Below are 26,868 nucleotides of genomic sequence, written 5' to 3'. Positions count from 1 at the left end.
TGTCAGAGAGATGATGTGGCCCTCCTGCCAAAAACTTTGGACACCGCTGGTCTAGTGCAGGGGTGTCCAAAGTTTTTGGCAGGAGGGCCACATCATCTCTCTGACACTGTGTCGGGGCCTGGGGGAAAAAAGAATTAATTTGCATTTAAAATTTGAATACATTTACATAAGTTTACATAAATTAATATATTAAAAATGAACTTATATGAATGAATGAACATTTGTTCTCTCACCCTGGGGCTGCATTGCAGTTGCACCTGTGCTGGAAAGTTGGATAGGATTGGGCTGTCAGTCAGCATTTTGAACTGTGACTGAAACATATAAAGATAATATAACAAGGAGCATGACTTAGGGCCAAATCTTATTCAACTTTCCAGCCCTAGTGTAGCCATGCCATTGGGGTGTGCACTGCATTCTGGAGGGTAGTTACAGAGGCCTCCACAAGGTAAGGGAATGTTTGTTTCCTTGCCTTGGGGATGCATTGCAGCTGCACTGGCACTCAAAAGTTGGATAGGATTGGGCCCAGTCATAACCTGTGGCACCAGTTAAAAACCTGGCAGCTGCATTCTGCACCATTTGGCATTTCCCGTCTTTTAAAGCAGGCACTTGTAGTGTGCATTACAGCAGTATTTCTCAAACTGTGGGTCGGGACCCCTAGGTGGGTCGCGAGCCCATTTCAGGTGGGTTCCCATTCATTTCAATATTTTATTTTTAATATATTAGACTTGACGCTCCCATGGGATGCGACTGCATTTGGGGAAATGTTACAGACCTGTACTTTTAACTACTATGTACAGTATATTCTTTTAACAGTGAGAGTGAAAGGGACTTACGGCCAAATCCCATCCAACTTTGCAGCCCTGGTGTAGCCGTGCCAATGGGGTGTGTGCTACATCCTATGGTGGGAGGGTACTTACGGAGACCTCCACAAGGTAAGGGAACATTGGTTCCTTTGCCTCAGGTCTGCATTGGCGCTGGATTGGGCCCTTACTCCTGGGTAAGTGTGGGTAGGATAGTAGCCTAGGATTGTTAAAAATGTTCCTGCTTGATGGTATCACTTCCGGTCATGCCATCACTTCTGGTGGGTCCTGAGATTATAAAAAGTGGGTCCCGGTGGTAAAAGTTTGAAAACCACAGTAAAGCAACCTTGGTGTTGCCAGTGCTAAGTAATGATAGCCAACCAAAGCTAGGCAAGGGCACCGAAAGAGGCAAGCTGGGTCCAGGGACAGCACCTGGACACACAAGGGAAAGGCTGTGCTGCTCAGGACAGGCCATCAGGCCTTCCCATCGTGTCCAAGCTCAGTGCTCGGCTGTCCTTCTGCCCTTGCCACTGACCCCAGTCAGGGCAGGCTTCCCAAAGCCCCATCCTATGCATGTCTACTCAGAAGTAAGTCCCATTAGAGTCATTGGGGCTTACTCCCAGGAAAGTGTGGCTAGGATGGGGCTGTCAGTCTTCCCAGCTGGAGGCGGGGACGAGAGACCGCGCAGCGTCGCCCTGGAGGGGTCTCTGCCTGTCGGCGCCGCCGCCGCCGGACCTGACAGCGCTCTGTGGGGCGGCCGAGGCGCTGTCGGGAGCGGCAGGAAGATGCCCTGCGAGGCGGGCGTGGCCTGCGTGAGCCGCGCGCGCAGGTCTGCTGGCAGCGGCTGGAGCGCTTCGCTTCGCAAGTGGCGCCGCCGCCGCCGCCTCCGCCTCCTCCTCCCTCTGAGTCACGGCCGTCGCCGCGCAGGTAGTAGGCCTCGCAGGCCCCCGGGGCGGCCCTCGGTCGGGGCTTCCTCGGTGCAAGGCGGCGGGGGAAGGACCCCTCTGCCTCCCCTTGCGCCTGCGGGAGCCCGGCATGCAGGAGGCGCTCGTGGTGCTGGAGGGGGCTCAGCATGCACGGGAGGACGCGGGGGCTTCCTTGAGGTGCTCAGTGGAGCCTCCACGTTCAGGGGCAGTCTACCCTTCAAGGCGAGCTGCTGAAGGCAGTGCAGCAGGGGCAGTGCAAGCACTTTTCCTTACCCCCCTTGTCTGTGAGCAGCCTCAGGTGGGGCTGCTAGAAAAGCTGCAGGGAAATGCAAGGTGGGGGGCTTGGTCTGTCTGGCAGACCCATGTCTAAAGCGTATATGTTTAAATTGTAAGCATATATATGCTAATAATTATATATATCAGTGTTTCTCAAACTGTCTTTTAACGCAGGCACTTGTACTGTGCATTACAGCAGTCTTTCTCAAACTGGGTTGTGAGCCAATTTCAGGTGGGTCCCCATTCATTTCAATATTTAGTTTTTAATATATTAGACTGGATGCTCCCATGGGATGTGACTGCCTATGGGGAAATGTTACAGACCTGTACTTTTAATAGGCTACAATATATATGCTTTTAACAGTGATAGTCAATGGGACTTACTCCTGGGTAAATGTGGGTAGGATTGCAGCCTACGATAGTTAAAAATTTTCCTGCTTGATGATATCACTTCTGGTGGGTCCTGACAGATTCTCATTCTTAAAAGTTGGTCCTAGTGCTAAATGTTTGAGAACTACTGATATATGTGTGCGTATATAAAACTATATATCCCCTGGGGTCTGGGGATAAGAATAGGCCCTCCGTCTGGCTGTACTTGTCGTAAGAGGTGACTAAACAGCCACCGGGTAGATGGGACTCGTTAGCCTGGAAGGCAGCTAGAAGGAAAACTCTGATCCCAAACCTCCACTGCCTTGTGGCTACATCCAGTTATGGAAAAGGCTGCAGGAGTCAACCTCGAGGCAAAATCTGGAGCCGGAGTCCCTGAGGCAGTTCATGGCTGAACACAGTCACGTTCTGGCAACTCCTGCGATGCCGATGCCGCTGGAACCAACCGTATTGGCTTCTGCCTTTCCATTGGACCATTTCAGCTACGTGGAGAGGGGGGATTTGTTGCATGGGTAACAGTCTATCCTCCATATCTACTTTACCCAGGCTTTGTGCACTGGGGAGGACACTCTGTTCCAGAACACTATTCAGAGCACGATACCATAGTCGTCCGAGACTGAAGGATGCCAACAAGTATATAAAACTATAAGCATATATATGCTTACAATTTATATAAATGCTTTAGATGTGTGCGTGTATTATATATATGGTTATAATTCTTATATCTATATCTATATCTGTTTATATACAGATGTGCACCACTTAACAATGGGGATATGTTCTCTGATCCCTGTTGTGGTGTGATTCGGTTGTTAAGCAAGCATTCAGCCCAATCTAGTGCCTTTGTTGTGCAAACAGATTCTCTCTGCCAGATGCTAGCTGACTGCACAGGGTTCTGAAGATAGATTGCCTCTTCTTTGCATTAAGAGCCTATTTACTGTAAACAGACATTCTGCTACAGGCTATGGGAGATCTGACTGCCTCATTAAGGGCCTCTTTGTTGTGTGCTTTGGCCACAATGTCATATATGCATTATGCCATATATATGTCATATATGTGTCGTATGTCATATATGCACCATGTCATATATGCAGTCTGTCATTTAGCAGAAGGTTGTTAAGCATTGCGTGCCTGTATATATAAATTTGTTACACCCAGGTCTGGTTACTTACTGTCCAACAAAGGTTGTGGGGGCAGTCATGGAGGCCTCCTCCAGGTAAGGGAACTTTGTTTCCTTCCCTTGGGGCTGCATCGCAGCTGCATTGGTGCTGGAAAGTTGGGTAGGATTGGGCCCATGGTCAGCTTTGTTTGACTCATCTTCCAGGCTCTGGGAACAATCCAGCATGACAGACACAATATGGGTAGTGTTGCTCAGTTCTATTGTTGATCTTCCTGTGCTATAAAATGATATTGTCCTGTGGGCCTTTTATTAAAGTAGATGGGGCTTGTGTGGGTAGACCAGTTCCTGTCTGGAGAAAAGTCCGGCTGCTACTTCATAATGGAAACAAATGCTAGGCTGATACTGTCTGAGCTTTCTCTTGGCCTGTGCCACCCTTTTGCAACGGTACTAGTGCAATGTCCTAGTTGGAGTTTTTAAACTTTAGATCTAGTTCATGTGGTCAGTTTCTTATCTGTGTGATGCATCTAAGTATTCCCAGCAGACGGTATCTTAGAGCAGGGGTCTCCAAACTTTTTGACCAAAGGGCCGCATCAAATGTCTGGCATGGTTTTGAGGGCAAAAAAAAATTTAAATATAAAATTTATATAAATAAATTAGAGATGGAACTTGGATGTGTGAATAAATGAATGAATGGGCTCATTCATTCAACCTCTCTGGCTCTTAGAACACCCTCCAGACACAACCAGAGCATAGTTCCTGTCATGTTCAGCAAAGTGGGCCAGGGTCTTTCAGGGGACAAGAGGCTGGCCGCGGGCTGGATAGAGGCTTGCCGCATCTGGTCCTCTGGCTGGGATTTGGAGATCCCTGTCTTACAGAATCAAATCAAGTGGATTTCCCAGGAATATAGGTACCACACTTCATTAGTAATTTCTACAATCACTGTATCACATTTTATGTCATGACTCTATCCATGGAAAACTTGCTTTATACATTATTTTCTTCTCCTGAATGCACCACTCAGGGGTATTACACAGCAACAAAACTGATTATGTAAATCAGGGGTGTCCAAAGTTTTTGGCAGGAGGGCCACATCATCTCTCTGACACTGTGTCAGGGGCCAGGGGAAAAAAGAATTAATTTACATTTAAAATTTGAATAAATTTACATAGGTTTTCATAAATGAATATATTAAAGATGAACTTATATGAATGAATGAAGGTCTTGCAATAGCTCAAGACCTACAAAAGGTCTTGCACAAAGCAAGGCTGGCCTTTCCTTTGCTGTCTCAACTGCATTACAGATGTGAAACAGCAAGCAGTGGAGGAAGCCCTCATCCCGCAGCTCATGCAAGAGGTCAAACAGTTGCCTTCATGCTGAGAGCAGTTGCGTCAGGCCAGTGCAGGCTTCAACAAATGTCCAGAGGGCCAGAGGCTCATTGGAGACTGGCAGCTCCCTGAGGGTCGCATTGAGAGGCCTCGAGGGCCACATGTGACCCCAGGGCCGGGGTTTGGGCTCCCCTGATGTAAATGAACCCTAAGAATTTCTGCATAAAATTCTGACATTGATTATTAGCTTAAAGAATAACATACATTCTTCTTATTTCAGAAACTTCAAAACCATTTTATAAATCTGGAAGCAGCAATGTAGACACTCTCTGAGACTTAAAGGAGGAGTGGCCCGCTGTCCTCTTACTGTTGTGAAAAAGTGTTGCACATTCATTCAATGCCTAACATTGCGGACTCTCAACTAGAGAATGGTTCTGGAGAAAATGAGCACGGACCTGGAAGAAAGGTTTCAGAAGTTAATTATCATGGTACTGTAAAACCATTTTGTGCTGCAGGAGCCTCGGTTGCCTCTCTGAGATCTAGTGAGGACAGGCATTATCCGTGGGGATGTCCTGTGACTCACACCCGAGAAAAGTTTTACACAATCTGTTCAGACTATGCTTTTTTAAACCAGGTTCCATCTATTCGCAAAAGCCCAAGTGCTACAGTTAGTGCCTGCCTGCAAGACAATCCTGCCTTAACTGTTGGAAATAATTCTCCTGGTTTTATTGGCATTCGAACTGATACATCAGACATAGGTTATAATGAAGATACTAACTTGGAAAGTTTGTCCAGTAGCCTTGGAAAGCTCCCCCTGGCATGGGAAATTGATAAGTCTGAATTCAATGAAAGAACTCCAGATTTGAAGAATCGAGCAGGTACAGTGTCCATTCAGATGACCAAGTTTTCTTTTATCCTAATTAATGAAATATTTTAAATCTGTCTTAATACATATGAATATTCTGTTTGCTATACCTAATACATATATGCGCACATGCACACAAGCTAAAGAGGTGGTATTCTTCTGTTGATAGAGGAAGACAAGGAGAGGCAAATATAATTGGATGTATGCATGCAAATGCCCTTGTGCAAGCCCATGTTCTCTGGAAAGAGAGACCCTCTCCAAAGGAAGAGGCTGTACTGCGGAAAGTGTTTTTTATGTAGAAGATCCCAGGTTCAACTCATAGTATCCCTAGATTGGACTAGATCCATGTTTGGAAACCCTGGAGAACCACTGTTAGCCAGTGTTGACAATGCTTACCTGGATGGTTCAAGGGTATAAAGCAGTAATTTCCCTCTAGTACAATGGTTACCAGACTGGTGGGTTTTGACCCACCAGCCTTGGAAGCACTTACCAGTGCCCCTTTAAGGGGCAGGTTGGGGGGAAGGCAGCAGTGCAATCCCCAGGATTACGCTGCTGCCAGGGGGTGGGTGTTACACTTACCTGCAGACAGTGCTACAGTCTTGGGGGATGCAGGGTGCCTTCCACAGGGCTCCCCATGCCTGAAAAATTGTAAAGAAAGAAAAAAAGGGACACTTCCAGTTTCCGTGCAAAAACCAGAAGTGCCCTCCCCCCCTTCTATAGTTTTGCAGGCATAGGGAGCTCTGTGGAAGGCTCCCTGCACCCCCCAAGACTGCAGCGCTGGCTGCAGGTAAGTAGAAAACCCCCCTCCCATCCCAGGCAGCAGCATGTTCCTGGAGATCATGTTGTTGCCTTCCTCCTTCCCCTGTAACAACTTAGGGCCCAATCCTATCCAACTTTCCAGTGCCGGTGCAGCCGCAATGCAGCCGTGGGGAAAGGGAACAAATGCTCCCTTATCTCGAGGAGGCCTCCATGATTGCACCGTCACTGCAGGATGCAGCGCATGCCCCATTGGCATGGCTGCACTGGTGCTGGAAAATTGGATAGGATTTGGCTCTTACAGTGCTCCCAACTCCCTTGTAGGAATTGGAAAGCACTACTCCAATAGTATTCTCCAAACATCTGACAACTGAAACTCATTTTGGGAGCTGCAGCTCAGTAGAGTACCTACTTTGTATGCAGAAGGCCCCAGTCTTCTCTTTGTAGAGCTGAGAAAGTTTCCTGTGTGAAACCATAAAGTGGTGGTGGCCTTTTTTCTTTTTCTTGCTTAAAGTAAGAGCCATGTATGATAAACTCCAGATGTTTGAGAGTTGCAATATTTAAAAAAGCATTTAAATTCTTAAATTTATTTACTGACCAAAAACATTACACTTGTTTTAGTCTAGTTGATTCTCAGCTTATCGTAAATAATTATAAAACTTGAACATTTCTTATTTACCTTTAATATTAATTGTGCATTGTATATTTGTTTATGTTGCGTCATGTGAAATTTGGAGATTCTTTACATTTTTAAGGAAAAGTAATAGAAAACACACACAGAGCGTGCGAGCTGTTATTTACATCAGTGGAATTCAAAACTCATTTGTCCTAGTTGTGGGAAGATGCACATTGTATTCAAAACCTGGACAGCTTCAAAATCATTGGTGTGCTTGCTTTACCTTGGTTTACATGGCTTATTTAGCTTATATCTCCTTATGACTCCTGTCTTCCTACTTCTGCTTTCTGTACATCGCTCCTGTACCCTCATACTGCACCTTAGTTTTTGCTCTGCTAAAGATGTCCAAATCAAAATATTTCATCCAAGATTAAATTAAACCAAATTAATTTCTTTAGTGAAAGTCATTAAACCAAATTAAACCAAACAATATACAGAACATATGCCTCAGATTTTGGGGTGTTGGGCAGTAGTGTATGCTCATTGGAATGTGTGCACTCTTGAAACATAAATTCCTTTATTGTATGACAATCTCTTTAGAAGTACAGTCCTTCTTTGCTGGAAAAGCAATGTTCTACAAAAAATGGTATTCTCTTTCATGTACTAGATATGTAGAAATTAGGTATTAAACGTATTTCATATTAATCTTAATAAATATTCATAATTTACAGGCAATATGAAGAAGCAAGGAACCAAGAAAATACTGGTTGAAAAAAAAAGTAAGCAGTATAGAGAATGTCCTCAGCATTACACCCCTGAAGACATAAAGCAACGAAAAGTGTTAGACCTCCGAAGATGGTAATATTTACAACTTGTTATGCTCCTAAGTGCTGAACACCAAAAAAAAAAAAATCCATATTGAATACCTGTCATTTTGATTACAGTACATGGGGCCTCCTTTATAAGTTGTGGTTAGGGACAGGAGAGGCTTGAACTTAGAATGAAATGCTCTATAAAGGAGAATTTTGTTCTATAAGAAATAAATAAGTGGGAGTTAATGGGGACCAAAAGTACACTATGCCCTCCATTGGAACTTCGAAGGGAATTTTATGCCATAAGAAATAATAGAATAAAGTAGGAATAGGTACTGTAGAATGTAGTCCTGAACACATACATTGTACTATAAACAGCATTCCCCCTTTAGGGGCAACCCGTGCATGATGCAACTTCATGTCAGGCAGAGAATTGGAGGATGCATCAAGTTGACGAGGGGTACACTGCACCTATCCACCACCTTCATGGAGTCCAGACTTGCTCCATCCTCAACTTGTGTTGTAATATGTGAGAAAAAGATGGGGAAGGCCTACCTCTCTCTCTTCATGTACAGTACTACTTCTTCTGCCGCCTTCTCTTATGGTTGGTTAAGGATATGCTAGGAACCCAGCATTCCCCCTGTGGCTCTTGGAAGCAGTGGTGGCACTGGATGCCAAGGGAGAGAGGTGACAGGTGGGGTTTCACTGCTAAGGCAAGGTTGGGAGGGGGTGCTTACCTCTTGAGCTTGGAATCCAGCACCTCTACCACTTCATCTGATGGTCATGGGAAAATTCTGGGTTCCAGTCATTCCCATCATCAGAGGAGGTGGCAGTGGTAACAGCAATGGATTTAAAAAAAACCAGAGGTAAGCACCCTTACTCTTCATGTCCAGTGTCAGTTTAACTATGACTCAATAGTTAAGCTTGCTCAGACAAAGATGGAGAACTCCTAAAACAGGGAACAGTCTATATGCTAGTTCTGCAAACTTCAAAATACATTACAGCACTGAAACTGCCCTGTAATAACCAGTAAAAGGAACCACTTTTAGTTGTGTCATAGGAGCAGAGTAGTTGTGTCATAGAGGTTTTTAGTATTGGCCAATTTTTGAATTAGTAAAACCAGACCTAAATCATTTTTGGGAGTCTCCACATTTGTTTTATAAAAATGCATCTGATCTGTGTTCTGTCCAGCTAGACTACTGTCTCTTTGGTTCTGAAGGCCAAGTGAAGTACTTCTAGGTATATCCATTTGTTGCCTAAGCAAAAAAGTTACTTTGAATTAGGGTATTGGTTCTTTAGAAAGCAGCCATTATTTTTGCATGGCAGTGTACAGTAAATCTCCTTATATGGATATTGATGAACATGCTTCCCAAATGTTTTTAATTTGGGAACAAAAATTAAAGTGAAACTCATTGTTTTCTGCAACTGTAAATTATAACAAATGCAGGTTTGGCATGGCTGTGTTAACATTGTGTGTTTTTCAGGTACTGTATAAGTCGACCCCAATATAAGACTTCCTGTGGAATTTCCTCTTTAGTTTCTTGCTGGAATTTTCTATATAGCACAATGGGAGCTGGAAAGTAAGTCATTTTGTAATAGTTATTTATATGCTTGCTTGGGCTGAGGTCCATTTGAGTTCAGTAGGATGCCTCCTAGTCAGTGTGATTAAGACACAGCCTAATTTGTGTGTGTGTTTCCTTTTTGTTCTCATTGTTTTATCAGCTTATCACCCATTACTCAAGAAGAGGCTTTGCATATTTTGGGTTTTCAGCCACCTTTTGAAGAAATTCGATTTGGCCCATTTACTGGAAATACTACACTAATGAGGTAAAATTGTGTCCTGAAATATCTTGTATACTTTTGCACAGATTTTGTATATAAAAACATATTTAATATTTAAAAATTCAGATTACTACTGTTCTGCAGAAGTAGATTACATGGGTGAATCAGTGTACTGTACTGATTTGCATTCAGCTGCGTACAAAGACTTTCAACCATGCCACAATTTTATTGTAATGGATTACTACATACATTACAGCATGGTAGTAAGGCCTCTGGCAATGTTTGCTTGCTGTTATGTTACAGTGGGAAGGATAGACAAAATGGTCTTTGGAGGGGACAGAAAAGGGAAAAGTCTGAAGCAGTGTTTCCCAAACTGTGGGTTGCAACCTCATTGTTAGTGGGTCTTGAAACTGAAGCTGACAAACTGATAACTGACAAGGAAAATGCATTGAGCCCTATGGGAAGTGAAACTGAGCTGCAATTGTGCGTTTACTTGCAAGTAGGAAAATGTGCCTTGGCTCTTATTGAAGGCCAGGTGAAGGAGAACACAAGACCACTAGAATGGTCCTGATCTGATGTGTGAGGGGCTCAACAAATGCTCCAGAATGTGGTTCCCCCCACTCATACTAGTAAAAAGGGTAAAATAGGGGCTTGAGTAATAGCTAAATCTTTGGCTGCAGACCTATATTATTTCTAAGGGGTCCATGCTAGAGTGTCGACCTCTTCTTCTTGTGTGTGGTAGTGGCGTAATGCACGGCTATGATGTCATTGGCAAGCTCTGTGCTGCATGGGGCTCAGCTTGGAGCTGCGCAGCTTATAGGAAACCATGGTGCAAACTTGTAGTAACCCATTCATTTATTGCCAAGGCATTGGTAATAAACAGCGAACATGGCCATTTTGTATTGTGTGTGATATACTAAGGACAATAAAGAGAGAAATAATTGTCTTACTGTGAGCTTTATCGCATTTCTTGCATTTAGAATACAGCATTCTACACTATTTTGTTTTCAGGTGGTTTAGACAAATTAATGATCATTTCCATGTAAAAGGATGTTCATATTTTCTGTATAAACCTCAAGGGAAGAACAAGACAGCAGGAGAGACAGGTAAGTCACTAATTTTAGAGGTACTTTTCAAAATGTAAATACTCTGCAGTGGTCAAAAAACAGACTGGATAGTAGGAAACAAGAAGAAAGAAGGAATGAAAAAACAGTACAGGGCATACAATAAGCAATTGCATGATTTTGTAGCATCCTACTCTATTCACTTTTTAGAAAAATTTCCTGTGGGGTTGCCGTAACTTTCTCTGGACACCAGCTGTTTCCTTCTAACTTTCTTTAGTGCAGAAGAGGCCACTGGGATTGCTTCTGCAATTCCTCCACAGTTCTGTCAGCCAGACCCCATTTGTTGTGGTGAACAGGTCTTCAGATGTGTTTCATGAAGATGAAGAGGCTGGCAATACTGTGGAGGAAATGGGCAGAGGGAGCTGCAGTTGCCTCTTCTCCCGCTTACACAAAAAATTAGTGTGAAACTCATGTTCGTAAAAAAGAGAGCAGCCCCACTCCCTTGCTCTGTCCTTTTATATGTTTGTTTAAAAGCTATCAATTGTTAAGTTACAGGGAAGAAGTATAAGGTTTAATTGGCTTTACTCTTAACATAGATTTTATTTATTACGAAAGCTTTTCACCTATCCTGCCATAATAAAATGCCCAAGAGGGCTACCAATAAAAAAATAAAACAAGCAGGCAAGATAAAAATATATTGTACTGTATCAAAGAGTAGAAACAGCAGGTAAAACAGTTCAGTAACAAACAAAAAAAGCTGAATAATAAAAATTAGCTATTTTGCAGGTTAGAAGCCTGCCGAAAGAGGAAGATCTTCATATTGTTGTGAGAGTTAATGCAGGAGGTGTTAAGGCTCGCCACCTTGGAAAGAAGGTTCTGGAACTTTGTTGCATCCATGGCGGTCTTCTCTTGAGTTTCAGTCAAACATAATTTTGGATATTGAGTAGCTGTAGTTATAACTTGGGATAATAGAGGGGAAACTATCTTTTTTTGTAACAGTGCTTGTCTTCTATGAATGGCATAAGATTTCAAACAAATGCAAATTATTTCTAATTGATATAATGCATAGATAAACTGTGGAACTCCACTGCGTTATGGTATTGGCTTGCACATTGCCACATTTCACATTGCTTTCACATTTCACATTAAGAAGGCACTTTTGATGTAAAGTCTTCCAGGGTGAAGCTGAAGATACTGTTTTTAGATTTTAATTACCTCTCTGTTGAGCTATATCCTGTAAGATAAACTAGGAACAGCCTCTTGAGCCTCATATTACATGTTGAGAAATCAGTGACATTTAAGAAACACTGCTAGTGGTCAGTCCCCAGCTATGGAACTTTCTTTTTCTTGAGCCACATCTTGTGACTATACAGAATGTTTCCAGCTGGGCAGCCGTTTAATGGCTCTATTTTAAGGATGTGTTTATAAACTATGAAGACCTTAGAAGCCATGGCTTTTATCTTTGTATGTTTTGGTAATTTAAAAGTCCTTCATGAAATCTATAGGTTAAAAACATAAAATAACATTCATTTATTTTAATTTGCAGCTTCTGGAGCTCTGACAAAGCTAACACAAGGACTGCGAGATGAGTCGATGGCTTACATTTATCATTGTCAAAATCATTATTTTTGTCCTATTGGATTTGAAGCAACCGCAATAAAACCTGGGAAAGCATACAAGTAAGAGTTTCATGACCTATCTGATGCTGTGAGAGTCCTTGAGTAAAATAGTTTAAATTTAGGCTAAGCCTTTGGTGAAGTAGTGACTGGGCTTCAGGGGATAAGAGTATTTAACCACAGGGAACTGAATGAGACTTCTGGAAAAGAATGAAAAAGTCAATTCAAAGTTCATTCTGTGGGTAAAGATTTTGCCATTTCATCTGATGCAAACCATTAGGAATGGTGCCACAGCAGCAACCAATTCTTCTGTTTCCAAACTTTGGCAGTCTGGTACCTTTGAAGGACACCAAAATGGAGCCTGCCAAAAATAGGGAGTGACTTCTGAATTCCTGGAGGCCTCCCAAAGTGCATAGAAATACATACAGTACAAATATTTGAAAACTATACAAAAATTAAATTAAAAAGTCTGACAAGACCCTATGCTCAATTGTCAGTTGGGATGAGAAAATGGTGGGAACACAGGGTGATGGTGTGGGCCTACTTATAGTAGCCTACAGGTGAGAGATACTTGGAGCCAATAAATGTTGGGAGGTTTAAAAACATACCAGCACTATGGGGAAGCTTCAGGGGAGAGGGGAGGGAAGATAACATCTTTTCCCTTTCGCATACTCTAGAAATATTTTATCTTTCTCGCTTTGCCTTCTTTTTTATATTGCAGTAAACCTGTCTGGTTTGAGATTATCAAATGGTGCCAAATCAAATTCTTTTAGCATTTTATAGCAAAGTGGGAGAAATTTTAAGGGTGGTGGTGGAAAAAATTGTCTTTCTGAATTCATACCTTTCTCAAAGTAACATGCATGATATTAGTTATATGCAGGGCCCTTTTGAATGCAGAACCATGTATTGAGCTTGCTAAGGGTAAAGACTGTACACATTACTGAATATTGCGATTTGAAGCATTTTTGAAGCATCTTTTGGATGTTGGAGTATGAAGCAGGTTCTCTGGCTCAAAACGTTCAAATCTTCCTAAATTGAGAATTGATAGTACTGTATTATGTAGCAATGAAGCAGGTAACTGGCGTTGTTGGTATGCAAATACTGCTTGTTCAGATAGCCTTAAAATGTTTTCATAAGACTTCTCATCGGTATCATTTGGTATGCGCTAGGGGTCGTCTCTTGCAACAAGAAGTGGAACACTGGATATTGATTGGAGAGCCAAGCAGAAAACACCCAACTATTCACTGTAAAAAGTAAGTGAGCACACTGTAGTGAGTTACTAGGTTTACATTTAGAAATGTCAGCATCTCTGTAGAGCTGCTGCTGTGGTGTGTGTGTAATGGTATAAGAACACAATTCCAATGATGTTTTGAATGTTTAGAATACTTATGACATTTTGGTGTATGAAGTTTTGGATATTATTGTTATTACTATTTTTGCTTTTGCCCAAAATTTAAGCACGTAGTTTGGATCTAACCTGCTTCTCCTGCCACATTAGAAAAAGGAATTAGTGTCAAGGCCGGGGTGTCAAACTCATTTCATCCTGGGGGCCACACTGGATTTATAGCACCTACTGAGGGTCGAACTCCAAATGTGGCACCCGGAAGTGACCTGAACGCAGGAAGTGATGTCACTTGTGACATTATTTCCTGCTTCTTTAAAAAGCTGAGGCTTCCCCCTCGCTCTGCTACCTCCCCCCACACCATTCTACCACAAAGCATCCCCTGCCTCCAACCCCCACCCCACACACCATTCTACCACAAAGCATTCCCTGCCTCCAGCCCCACCCCCCACACCATTCTACCACAAAGCATCCCCTGCCTCCAACCCCCACCCACACACCATTCTACCACAAAGCATCCCCTGCCTCCAACCCCCACCCCACACACCATTCTACCACAAAGCATCCCCTGCCTCCCTCATCCCACACACCATTCTACCACAAAGCATCCCCTGCCTCCAACCCCCACCCCACACACCATTCTACCACAAAGCATCCCCTGCCTCCAGCCCCCAACCCTCACACCATTCTACCACAAAGCATCCCCTGCCTCCAGCCCCCACCCCACACACCATTCTACCACAAAGCATCCCCTGCCTCCCCCACCCCACACACCATTCTACCACAAAGCATCCCCTGCCTCCAACCCCCACCCCACACACCATTCTACCACAAAGCATCCCCCCCCCACACCATTCTACCACAAAGCATCCCCTGCCTCCAGCCCCCACCCCCCACACCATTCTATCACAAAGCATCCCCTGCCTTCAGCCCCCACCCCATGGCGCCTCCGGCCCTCAGACCCCCTCTGGCCGCAACCGGAGCCCGGGCGAGCTCCGGCCGCGGCCAGAGGGAATTGCAGGGCCGGGGATGCAGCGCACAGCGCCTCCGGCCCTCAGAATGACATTCTGGGGACCCATAAGGCCATGAAAAGTCATTTCCGGGTGTTTGAAAACCCAGAAGTGACCTTTGAAGGCATTATGGGGCTTCAGAACGTAACTCTGTGGGTTGGGGATACTGCGTGCCACATTCCCAGCCCTTAGAATTTTCCTCCAGCCGCGGTCGGAGTAGAGCTCCGGTCGTGGTCGGAGTGAGCAGGGGTGGGGCAGCCCCAAAGCTCCCCCAGATCACGGGGGCCGCCGGAATTGGCTCTGTGGGCCAAATCCGGCCCATGGGCCGGATCTTTGACACCCCTGGTCTAAGATGTTAATAAAAAAGTTCCTGTCCAGAAGAGGCGTTGATTTTAAGGTAGAATTCTAAACATGATCGCTGTACAACTTGTGAGCCTTTTTCTGTGGAAATACTATTTTGTCCAGAAATCAAGAAACCCCATAAATCTACTTCTTATTGTTTTCCTGTGTGTGTTTTTAATTTTCCTTAGCACTGTATCTACTAAGAGTAGTTTTGGATTCTAGAGAATGAAAACGATGGAGTCTATAAAATTTTAGCTGTTTGAAAAAAGTTTCCGATCCAAAACAAAATAATACTTGAAGAAAGACATGTATTTATTTCTCTTGCCTTATTATGAAGTAGTTTGGTTTGGAGGAAGAGTTAACTAGGTGAATTTGAGGGATGAGAGATGATGGGGCTGCTTACCCAGCTGTGAGGTTACCTGATCTGGCTTGCATTGGTGACGGGGATGAATGGATGGCAGATTTGGGTGCCCTTAACTGCAACAACTCCCTCCAACTCAACATGGACAAGAGCCTTATTGATCCACTTCCTGCTCACTCCTGTGTCACTTCCCACCTCCTTACCATCCTCGTCATGTTTGTTTTCAAACCCAGGACTTCTAATTTTTTTCATAAAGCTTTGCATACACGGTCCCTTTAAATAAAGTTGGAAGTCCTGCACTTCTGGGTTTGTCAAAACTGCAAGGAGCACTGTAAAGGCTCCTCCACCCAAGTTCCATGGCAAAGATGGCAGCTGCGGCATTGGGTGGTGTCCCAAGTTGTGCAGCTTCTCGATAATTGGATGAGAATATTTAAAACTGCTGCTTAAAATTTGCATGCCCTGAGGGAAGAAAGAAGAGGTGCCTAGACCAGAGGGAACCTATAACCCCTGGAGACCAGCAGTAGCCAGAGTTCTGCTATTTTGTTATTGAGTTGTGTTTTGTCAGCATTTTGTAAACTGCCTTGGGCATTTACTTTGGCAAAGAAAGGCAAGGTTTAAATTCTTTAACTAAATAAAAAGGTCAGAAATTGGTGAGAAAAGCATTAGAAGATGGAGGACAGTAGTAAAGGGATAGAAAATAAGTATCAGTTTTCTTCGACCTGGGATGGCGGTTGTGTGTGTGTGTGAAGGATATTTATTTGACTTTGTCTTTAAACTGCTTTGTGAATTTTTTGTTGAAATGCGGTATATAAATAATGATAATAATTTTAACTTGATTCATTTTTTTTTTAAAAATCTGTAGACCTGGCTTGAGCTTAAACCTGGCCATCTATAGCTTCGCTGTTGATTGCAAGGAAAGAACTTTGTTTTTCATGGGTTGCAGAAGATTTTCTTTGTAGTGTGCTCTGAATCACGAAACAGTTTCAGACTATAAAACTATGTGTTGAGTTATTGCATCGCATTAAACATTCTAGCTGTTTATTAAAAAAAAGTTGTGATTTTTTTTTTTAAACTTATTGTGTAGGTGGGCAGATATTGTAACTGACCTAAACACTCAAAATCCAGAATATTTAGATATTCGGCACTTAGAAAGGGGCCTTCAGTTTCGGAAGACAAAGAAGGTAAGATTGCTTTATATTAATTCAGTATGTCCTGAGTTTGAAAGAAATCTTAGACCTATTTTGCTTTAGGGCTTGTGGGAGACATAACTGGTTTGGAAACTGAAAACGTTTACCAGTGTGCTTAGAAAGTAAGGAAAACATACATGTAGGTCAATAATGTACAATATTGCATTTATCTCTGATGCGCCTTCCATTATTTCTACTATGAAAACTAGAACAGCTAGTGCAAATAAATTAAAAGAATTACTCCTTTGCATCAATTTTGTTTTTACTACAGGTGGGACCTTAGTGTCCACTGCTTTGACTTGCTACTGAGGTCCACCTTTAAATGCCTTGTAACAAGGAATAAAAGCACCAAATAAAATTTCCTACCTTGGTGCTGTTAAATAATGATGGATTCCATGATGGATTCACCCCATCTAGTGGCTGAATGCAGTATATACTAATACATTCTGGGGTGACAATAGAGGAGCAAGAAACCTGGAAGTGGGTCTTTAAAGCTATTTTTCTACTGATTTGGTATCCACTGTTTTTTTTTTAATCCGATGGTGGTTCTGGAACGGAACCCCCGTGGATAACGAGGCATGACCTGTGTATTCCTTCCACTTTTTATTAAAAGGCGGATGTTTGGATAAACTGTTCTGTGTTGAAGCTGGGATATTCACTGCTTTTTTTTTCTGCGGTTGCAGAAGCTATACTCTGCTTCTGAACAATTTGCTTCAGTATACCAGTTGTGACAAACGAAAAAATATAATTGGCCATCCCAGAATCCATCTTTAGCAACCTCTCTGTTCTTTTCCCCTCAGAATTAATGATTTTCAATTAGATTGTCGTTAGCCACAAATTTGCTTTGAAGCCAATCCGTGGTAATAGCTGTTCCTGTATTACAGTTTATAATATAAACTGTGTATTTTATTTATAGCATTGCATATATATTATATATTCAATTATATAAATGTATTTATAGCATTGTGTATACTATGAAACTGCTTGAGCAAACAGAAAACATACAGCAACTAGAAAGTAGTATTGCATCTAATTACTCTAAAAAGCTAGAATATTGGGGATGGCTTCACTTTGTTTTCAGTAACTTTTTGATTAATCGGCATTGTGGGGATCTGATAAGCAGAAGCCATTCTGTGTGGACCTAATGCCCTAGCAAGGGAGTCTTTAAATGGAGGGAAAAGACAACATGGTAAAGGAACTTAGTTCCAAGGCTGGAAATGCTCATTAAGTTAATTTGCTAAGAGTGAATTGGTTTGTAAGGGTGCAATCCTAACTGGCACATACACTGGCATGAGTCCCCTGGGAGGGTTGCAAACGTGCTGTAAAGCATGTTTATGCCTCGGTGGGAGGAAGCCGCGTCGGCGCATGTAGATGTGCCGATGCGCAGATGCTGACAGAAGCCTCTGCGGTGGCTTCCTTGCCACCGCTTGTGTCAGTGCACCTGCGCCAACACAAGCAGCAACAGTAGGCAGGGAGGAGGCGGGAGGGGATGTTTCTGGGTGGGGGAAGGGTGGGCGATGGGCAGCCCAAGGGGCGAGCATGCGGGGAGCCGGGGGCGGGGTTGGGCGGTTTCAAGCTGTTCCGCTCTCCTCAGGCTTGCACTACCTCCAGAGGTGGCGCAAGTCCGAGGAGACCCATTGGGGCCAGCAGCCCTTACCCAGGGGTAAGGGGAAGAGCTTCGCCTTGCCTCTGGCTGAGCCACTGCAGCCAATGAACCTGCATTGGTTGTAGCACAAGCCTCCTGGCTTGCCTGCTCTAGTGCAGGTTTGGATTGCGCCCTAAGCAGATATGTGGCACTTTTTTGTGTGTGACACTCTTTTTGTCTTTTAGATAGGAGGAAACCTGCATTGCATCATTGCTCTTCAGAGGCTTAACTGGCAAAGATTTGGTCCCTGGAACTTCCCATTTGGAAATGCTAGGCAAGATTTGCAACCCCAGTCGCAGGCACCAATTATAGCCAAATCTGAGAGTGAGGACAATATCTCCAAAAGGCAACATGGGCGTATGGGTAGATCTTTCAGTGCTAGTTTCCACCATGAATCTGTCTGGAAGAAGTTCTCTCACCTTCATGAAAGGCGCCACAGCGGCTTTCAGAGTTACACAGACTATGATGGGCATGACTAAAAAAGGAATGATGTGTTCAAATGCTATATGATAAAATATTGCTAACAGCTGGCAAGATTTATTCTGTACAGAGTAGGAAATGGATAGAAGTTGCAGTACAGAAAGAAGTCTTAGCAATGTTTGTTGCATAAAAGTATGTTTGGGAAAATGGGAATTGTTAGCTCAAAGATAAGCACAGAATATTGTACACTTACAATCCAATATAAGCAGCTGACTTGTGTTTCACAATTGTGAAAACTGAACAAAACTAGATCAAGGCAATTTGGGGAAAACCTGTTATTAGATGAAATAGATAATATTCAAAGCATGAGAATTCTTTTCCAAAACGATTTTATTACACACATTGTATAATGGTGGTAAATACATAGAGTGCTTTAGTTTTTAAACACTTACACAAATGCAATAAGGACATTATGGTCCAGTTCAAAACTAAGAACACCAAATATTTGTCCGACCTATACAGTTATTGGGTGGTCTCAGTTCAGTGTCCATTGGAACATTGTTCTGTATGACTTGAGTTTGTTTACTTTAATTGGGGATCGTTGGTCATAGGCATTAAGCCTGTGATAAGCCCTGGAAAGATGAAGTATCTGCTTGGTCCTCCTTTGAGGAGAGGCAGAAAAAACTTTCACTGCCTGGTGTGGTGTACTCCAGCACCTTTTTGTGTAAACTGAATTCACTTCTTCACAGTTGATGGGCTGCTTTTAAACCTCCCCTCTGAAGGCTGCTGATCTGAGTAGCCACACTTACAATCTTCTGCTGTACCTACCTTTTGTTCCTCTTGTGCTTTCTGTATTCTTTTCACATCACTCCCTTAGTTTAGGAAGGGAGATGCTTTAAGTGCCGAAACACACTGGCAGCCTCAGTGATATACCTCTCTGGCCAGCACACTGTTTGTATTTTTTCAAATAATCATGTTGGTTAGCTTTATTTGGAAGTATATTTTGTTCTCATGAAAAAAACATTTGAATAAAAATATCAGTGGGATAAAAGGTAATCTTTTTCTTGTTTTGTAGATTTACAGTCCTGATAACAGGAGACTCTCAAAGCTTTTTCTTCCTCATTTAATAAACATGTTATAAATCGGTCTCTTGTGTATGTCCCCAAAAGCTTAAGTGCTCATGAGGGTGGTCTTAATGTATTTACTTCACCAAGAAGAGTCTCGTATCAAATGCAGACGTTTTAAAAGGACACTTTTCTTTCGCCCAGATATACAGGAGCATTGCTTAGTAGACGAAAGGCAAAAGTAGCCAGTGTCCATAGTTTGGAATCACTGTGATTGTGCTCACCAAAGGCTTCTGTCACAATGGCACTTCTGTTGTATTGTGGTGATATGAATGCTGCAGTTAGCAGTTACTGCTCTACCAGTATAGAGTCAGGTGGCTGGATAGTAAAGAATGGATCGTAAGAGATACAGGCTGATACTTGGGTTAAGGAAAATTGCTGTGTATGTTGGTGACAAAGCCTAATAATAATTAATACAGGTATTTATATACCGCCTTTCTTGGTCTTTATTCAAGACTTTATTCAAGGCGGTTTACATAGGCAGGCGATTTAAATCCCTGTAGGGATTTTTACAATTGAAAGAAGGTTCTATCTTTCAAGAACCACAACATTCAGATGTTTCTTTCTGATCTGGTTTCACATTCTGGCCTCCATCCTCCCACACTCAGAGCAGATGGAATAACTTGGCTCGGCCTAAGGGGCTTTATCAGCCTGACCAGCAGCTGATGGGCACAGCTTGCAAACAGTGAGGTGATTGGGAGTGACACACACACACTCTTCCCACCCCCGCTGACATAAACACAACACTAAGAGGTGAAGGGAATCCTCTGCTATTTAAAATCTGTGCAGCACTTCTAACATCAATAAGCCAGATTCTACAAACTCACTGTTCAGTTAACTCATGCTGATACTTCTTGCTGTCTGAGGACTAAAGTCATCAAGAATAAAGTACATGAGATTTTAATTTTCCTTGCAAGTATGGGGGGTGGGGGGTGGTGGTGGCTGTATCAGTGGATCCTGTATGCAGTTTCACTTATTCACAAATCAGGTTGGTGGGCCACACCCCCTCTGGAGGAAAGGTGAGCTCTGCTCCCCTTGCCTCTGGAGGGTCTTCTGAGCTCAGCAGAGGGTGCTGGTGTGGTGTCTGCTCGTGGCTTCTACTGACCTTAGAATGACTGTCAAGGGGCAAGAAATGTCATTTCTGGTTTTTTTTTTTTTTAAAGTAATGTTTACATCTTTGCTAGTTGTTCTGAGCCCAGCAGAGGCTGCTGGTAGGCATGTGTGGTCTCTGCTGGGCTCAGAAGACAGTTTGAAAGTGAGGGGAGCTGGTGATGTCATCATTAGTTACTTGCAGAGTGGGGGGCCAGATGCAATGTGAAAGACTGGTAGAAGGCTCAGGGTGGATGGGAGGGCTTTTTTAGAGCATGTAAAAGGAGCATGCTGGAGTTCTGCCCACTGAGCCAAGCATCTGCTGCTGCTTGTGCTGCTTGTGCTGCATTGCTGGTCTCACTGCCAGGTGGCAGGGATCTGGGGGTCCCACACATACCTCCGGACACCATGAGAACATAAAAGAGGCCTACTGGATCAGGCCCAGGGCCCATCTAGTCCAGCTCCCTGTATCTCACAGTGGCCCACCTCAAATACCACTGGTGGTACAAGTACTACTGCTTGAGAAACACTGCAGTAGATGAAAAACCTGAGTATTCATTTCACCAGTGTGTATTCTACTGCCAGGTATGCTACTCTGTGTGAGGTGCCTCAGTTACAGACTCCTGTCGATGCACCCTTCCCAGTATTCTTTACACTATTGCCAAATGGAGAGTTGCCCACATTTTTAAATCAGGTACAGAAGAGTGGGGAGAAGAAGGTAAAGGGGCTAGGACAGAGGTAGAACCATAACTTAGGGAAGAAAGAGAGTGCCAACAAATACATAGCAATGATAAAGTTCTCAAGGGTTCAGAGTGCTTCACTTCTACCTATATGGGGCAAGTAGACTAGCTGGAGATCACCAACAAGACTGTGGGTGGCAGGAAAGAGTCCCAAAGTCCTGTTGACCCTGAAGGGGAGGATCGGGCTGGCAATGTGTACACGTGTCATAGATAAGTGTTCATATCCTCCTAATGCAAAGGGGGGGGGCAGCCACAGCAGAGGAGAAGGAGGAACTCAAATACATTAGCCTTTCCCCACCTGTACACTCTTGGTGCTGGGGAGGGAAGGAGGTGAGAAGGGGGTAGCCAGCAGGGAGGGCACCCCAAGGGCCTGCCCTCCTTGTACCCGGGACTGGGGGAGCAACCTCCAGCTCCAAAGCACCCAAACCCATTGCAACCACAGAGGAGGCAGAAGCAGTAGCAACCCTTGCCGAGCTGGGAAACGTCACTTCCGCGTTTGTTTTCTAGTGAGGAAAAAAGAAGGCAGCTGGAGGTAGAAAATAACGAGAGAGATGTCCATGGAGTGATCTTGGGATGCTCAGGAGACGGTTTGTTCCAGGCAGAAGCGCTGTGCAATAGAGAAGACCAGGAAGATTCTGCGGGCAGTTGAGTGCAAGGCGATGGGTGCGAGGAGCACTGATGGAACTGAACGAGACTGACTTCTGCTGCAGCTTTTGTGTGTGTGTTTGTGAGAGAGCGGTGTGAAAGTGTGAGTGAGAGCGGTGTGTGTGGGGAAGGGGTGTGTGTGTGTGAGAGAGAGAGGGGGAAGGGGGTGTATGTGTAAGTGAGAGAGAGAGAGAGTGAGTGAGTGTGTGTGTGTGTGTGTGTTTTGGCTGGTAGTCCAAACCTGCCGGAGGGCGAGGACTAACTTACAGCGCCGCATTTTTTTAAACACCGCTCCACAACCAGCCAGTCTCAAGCAATTTTCTGCCACGTGCTTCTTTCGTACCCACCGGGGAAGGTCAGTGTGGGGAGCTGTACTGGGAGAGGGGAGGCTTTTCGCTGCCCTTGAAACCATCCAGCCCGCTGGATCACGAGAACTGAAAGGGCTGCCTGCTCCTTTCGCCCCAGGCTGCAGCACCGCCGTGCGTGCAAATCGAGGCAAGCCGCAGCATCCCAAAGTGCGAAGGGAGGCGGGATTCCACGCCGGGTCGCTGTGCTTGGCAGGGCTCTCGCCACCCGCTGTCAAAAATCAGCCACCGCCTCTCCACCCCCCCACCCCGAACCTTGAGCGCGGGAGTTCTCCAATGGGCTGCGCTTGTGTTCGAACCGCAGTGACGTCACAATGGCAGCTTTTCGAACGTTCTAAGACATTTTGGAACGTTCTAAAACTCAAAGCACACGTGGAAAGGGACCTAAATCAGAGCAGGAGCTGCTGCTGCTGCTGCTGTTTCCTTTCGACCTTATATTTTTTTTGGGGGGGGGAAGTAGAGGGAAATGCGGCCCCCCCATCGGAACAATCTTAAAATGCTGGACTTTGTTTGCTATAGGTAGCCATCGCTTCAGTACTGGACGGGGGGAAAACGCATCAGAAGGCGTGGGGAAGTCCCATCGGTTGACAATGAGTGTGTTACTCTAGACTCCCCCCCCCCACAACGAGAAGTCTAGAGCACTGCGTGTAATGAGGACATCACATCATGGCAGCGGTTTGGTAAGGCGACCTGCTTGTGTAGGGTCTGGGCGAGACTTGTTGGCACTGCAGCTTCCTGGCAACCCGTCGCCGGCTTGCATAGCTGCCTGTTGCCTCCCCCCCCCCTTTCTGGACAGGTTCGGGCGTGAGTGGCAGGGACTTTGCTTCCAGGCACAGCCTCAGCAGTGCACGCGGCCTGGGGAGCTGCTTTCACTGGCAGGGCTTTTGAACTCTATCACCTGCAGGACACCACTCGTGCGTGGCGCTTGCCAGGGTCGTGCCAAAGGGGCAGGCCCCTGCTCCGAGGAGCTTGCAGTCTAAAACCCAATACCTAAAGAATGACAGGGGGACATGGATGGAAAGTAGGCACGTTCACTTCAGTCACCTGTGCTTAAAGAATGTGTAGAACAGTGCTTCTCAACCAGTGGTATGGGTGCCACCAGTGGTGCTTGAGGTGGTACATACAGGACCCCCAGACCAGTGACATGACATGATGAACTGCAGCAGCAGGCTTGGCTCAGCAAGCACAGCTCCAAAGCATGCAAAGAAAGGTTGTCCTGTCCACCCTGAGCCTTTAATTGGTGTTCCTCATGTTGCATCTGGTCTCCCACCCCGGAAGTAACTAGCAATGACATCATTACCAGTTACTTCTGGTGGTACTTCCAATAGGTGCATCATGCAAAGTGGTACGGTGGGGGACAAATGTTGAGAAACACTGGTGTACAATACCGTTCTCTTTGCTGCCAGGAAGCCTATGACTTTCTCCCAGACAGCCAGGGCCAGAAGGGACAAAGCCTCCAAAAAGCCTTGACACTTCCCCCCCCCCCTTTAAGTTAAGAGGTGTCTGGCAGCTTCTCCCAATTTAGCTGAAAGCCAACTTCATCTGTCACCTTTGTGCCTCACCTGTGCTACATTCTTTGAAATGTTTTTAAAAGCAGTGAATATCCACATAGGAAATCCTGTAGTGGCACCTATTCTTTATCTTGTTGGAGACAAAGTGTAGTAGAGGATGGTCGCTTGGAGATTCTGCCAAGGGTTGCTCTCTTCACCTTTTTGCACACTTCCTTTATCAGACCTGCTTATTTTTTTACTTGGCATCATAAGACTGCAATGAATAGCATTGACGTTTGTTACAGGAATGAAATAGGGTTAAACAAAGCAATGTGCAAGAGTGGCGTGGGGTGTGTCTACATGGTGATTATAGCTGCGTCACCTGAGTGAAGGTGCCTTATCCTGAATCAGACCCACTGGTTCATCTAGTTCAGTATTTACCACACTGACTGGCAGATGTCCTGTGTTTGAGGCAGGAGTTTGTCTCAGCCCTACCTGGAAAAGGCAGAGATTAAGGCCCAAATCCTAACCAATTTTCCTGACACAGCTATGCCAATGGGGCATATTCTGCATCCTGCAACTGAGTGGCAGTCATAGAGGCCTCCTCAAGGTAAGGGAATGTTTGTTCCCTTACCTTAGAGTTGCATTGCTCGTACTGCAGTGCTGGAAAGTTTGCGCCCTAAGCCTGAAAACTTCTGCATGCAGTGTATGTGCTCTGTTACTGAACTAGGGCCAATATCCATTTTTTCCACCTCCAGACTAGGTGTTTTGGCAAGTGACAGTGATTCTTTTTTACTCTACCACTTAGCCAATGACACTGTGAGATCAGTGCAGAATTAATTTTCACACATTAGCTTTTGTCACAAGAATGTTTGAAACTTTTAATCATAGTACTTTGTGAGTGTGTGCAGCATGTCACATATATTATCTTGATGTACAGAAGCTCCCCTCCTTAAGAGGGGATTCTGTTTGTATTTTGTTTTGGCAAGGGTAGTGAACATGTTTTGAAATATAACAGTGTATTTGCAGTATAGCTACAGTACTCTGTATGGTATGGTCTTGCCTTGAAAAGCAGGCTTAATTGGCTGCTGGGGCTGGCTGGAATAAGGGGAAATGTTTGGGAATGTATGCCAGCACGATCTATGGGCATATGATATGGCCAATCATATTTGTATCTTAAGTTGAGTGTTCTTAAATGGGGGAGCTTCTGTGTCCCTTAAAACAAGCCTGTAAGATGAGTAAATGTTAGTGTTTTGCAGGTTGGAAACGGAGGCTGAGAGGGAATGGCTTTCCTAAGGCATAGTCCTGTACATGTAGGCTCACAAATACATCTCAATGAAAGCACTGGAGTTTACTCCCAGGAGAGTATTTATAAGATAGCAGAGGGAAAATTCAACCCAGGAAACTCCTAATTCTCAGTTCACTTAGCCACTAATTTAACACCAGTTAAAATGATTCTCTCTCTTTCTCACACACCCACCCACACCCACCCACCCTGTGCAGATTAGGTGCATTATTCTGACTTGACAAATTTTCACTGTCAGTCTCATAATTTGTTGATTATTGTGGCAATATTAGACGCATCATGAGTAAAGGTCAGTAATCCAGGGTAAGCAGTATAAAACTTCCCACGCTCTTGTAACAGAGATGACTTTGCCTTGCTTGCCCTCTTGGAGTACAGAGACAGCAGATTTCTTACTAGAGCTCAACAGATCATTTTCCCCTTGCCTACAAATATCACACCTGTTGTCAGACATAGTGAAGAGCTGGAGATTGGAGGACAGAGAAATGTCTCCACTGAAAGTGGTGACAAGATGAGATTCTACATATTAAATGAGAGCACTTCATTTCTACTCTCTGGTTAGTCTGTTAGACTTAACAACGCTTGTTTTTCCCACCAGTTTCCAGTAATCACATTCCTATTCAGGTAGTTGGTCACAAGGTTTCATTTTTGTCTTTATCCAGACCATTCATTTCCTAGGCATACATAGTTGTCACTACTATGTGCAACTTCTAAAAGTATTTCTCATACTGTCCTCTGTTCACACCGCTACCCCCTCATGCTTCCCCTTCAACTGAAGTGGGCAGCAAAATTTAGTTGCCCTTTAACGAGAGCAGCATATGGTTCTGTTGCATAATAGTGCAGATTGTCAGGTCCAATGTGCATCATGTACAGCACACTGCAGAAAATTCTGGCATTTGTTATAGGGAATACATTCAATCAATTTAATTATTTGATTGTTTGGATGGTTTGATTTTGCCCCAATCCTGTCCCTCGCCACTGATTCAGCTGCACTGTGGAGGCACACACTGTATCCTATGGTACTGTGCCAATCAGGAGGCCTCCTTGAAGTAAGGGAACTTTTGTTCCCATATCTTCAGGTAAACCCCTGTTGCCCTATGGCTCTATTCAGATCTGGCAGAAGTCTGAGTGAACCCAAGCGGGTGTGGCATGGCTAAACAGGGTGCATGGGGTTTTGGCAGTGCCTTTTGCCTCTGATAACTGCCCCCTGCCTACCCCGATATACCTCCTGGCAGTCCTGATAGCTGCCCCAATCCTTTCCCCCTCTGCCATTGCCTGCACCCTAAGCTAACTTGCCAGCAGCAGGGGAGCCAGTTGAGCTGCTATTGCTCAGCTGGCACCACTTACGATGTGCGATAGTGGCCCAGTTGTGTGAGAGTATGCATCACATTTTGGAACACCACAAATCTTGTAATGCTGCAGGATCATGAGTTCTGGCAGTGCAGATTGAGGATAAGATT

General features: G+C 44.4%; 1 protein-coding gene across 4 annotated transcripts; it reads left to right on the top strand.

Moving 5' to 3' along the window:
* Positions 1-1,518: 1,518 nt before the first annotated feature.
* Positions 1,519-19,766, top strand: BIVM (basic, immunoglobulin-like variable motif containing). 4 transcript variants are annotated; one of them, XM_066620243.1, is made up of 10 exons: positions 1,519-1,727; positions 5,115-5,712; positions 7,803-7,929; positions 9,368-9,463; positions 9,606-9,710; positions 10,677-10,771; positions 12,276-12,408; positions 13,515-13,598; positions 16,485-16,581; positions 18,418-19,766. In XM_066620243.1, exons 2-10 carry the CDS (start codon positions 5,232-5,234, stop codon positions 18,709-18,711), a joined length of 1,512 nt encoding a protein of 503 aa, XP_066476340.1. In that variant the 5' UTR covers positions 1,519-1,727; positions 5,115-5,231; the 3' UTR covers positions 18,712-19,766. The 4 variants fall into 4 exon arrangements, with proteins under 4 accessions (XP_066476340.1, XP_066476343.1, XP_066476342.1 ...); XM_066620246.1 differs by lacking the exon at positions 1,519-1,727 and adding an exon at positions 1,734-2,024; XM_066620245.1 differs by lacking the exon at positions 1,519-1,727 and adding an exon at positions 1,734-2,059.
* Positions 19,767-26,868: the final 7,102 nt, after the last annotated feature.

Source organism: Tiliqua scincoides, chromosome 3 (genome assembly GCF_035046505.1).
Source record: "Tiliqua scincoides isolate rTilSci1 chromosome 3, rTilSci1.hap2, whole genome shotgun sequence".
Classification (NCBI taxonomy): Eukaryota; Metazoa; Chordata; class Lepidosauria; order Squamata; family Scincidae; genus Tiliqua; species Tiliqua scincoides.
Note: the sequence above shows the minus strand (reverse complement) of the source record. Positions and strands in the feature narration are given on the sequence as shown.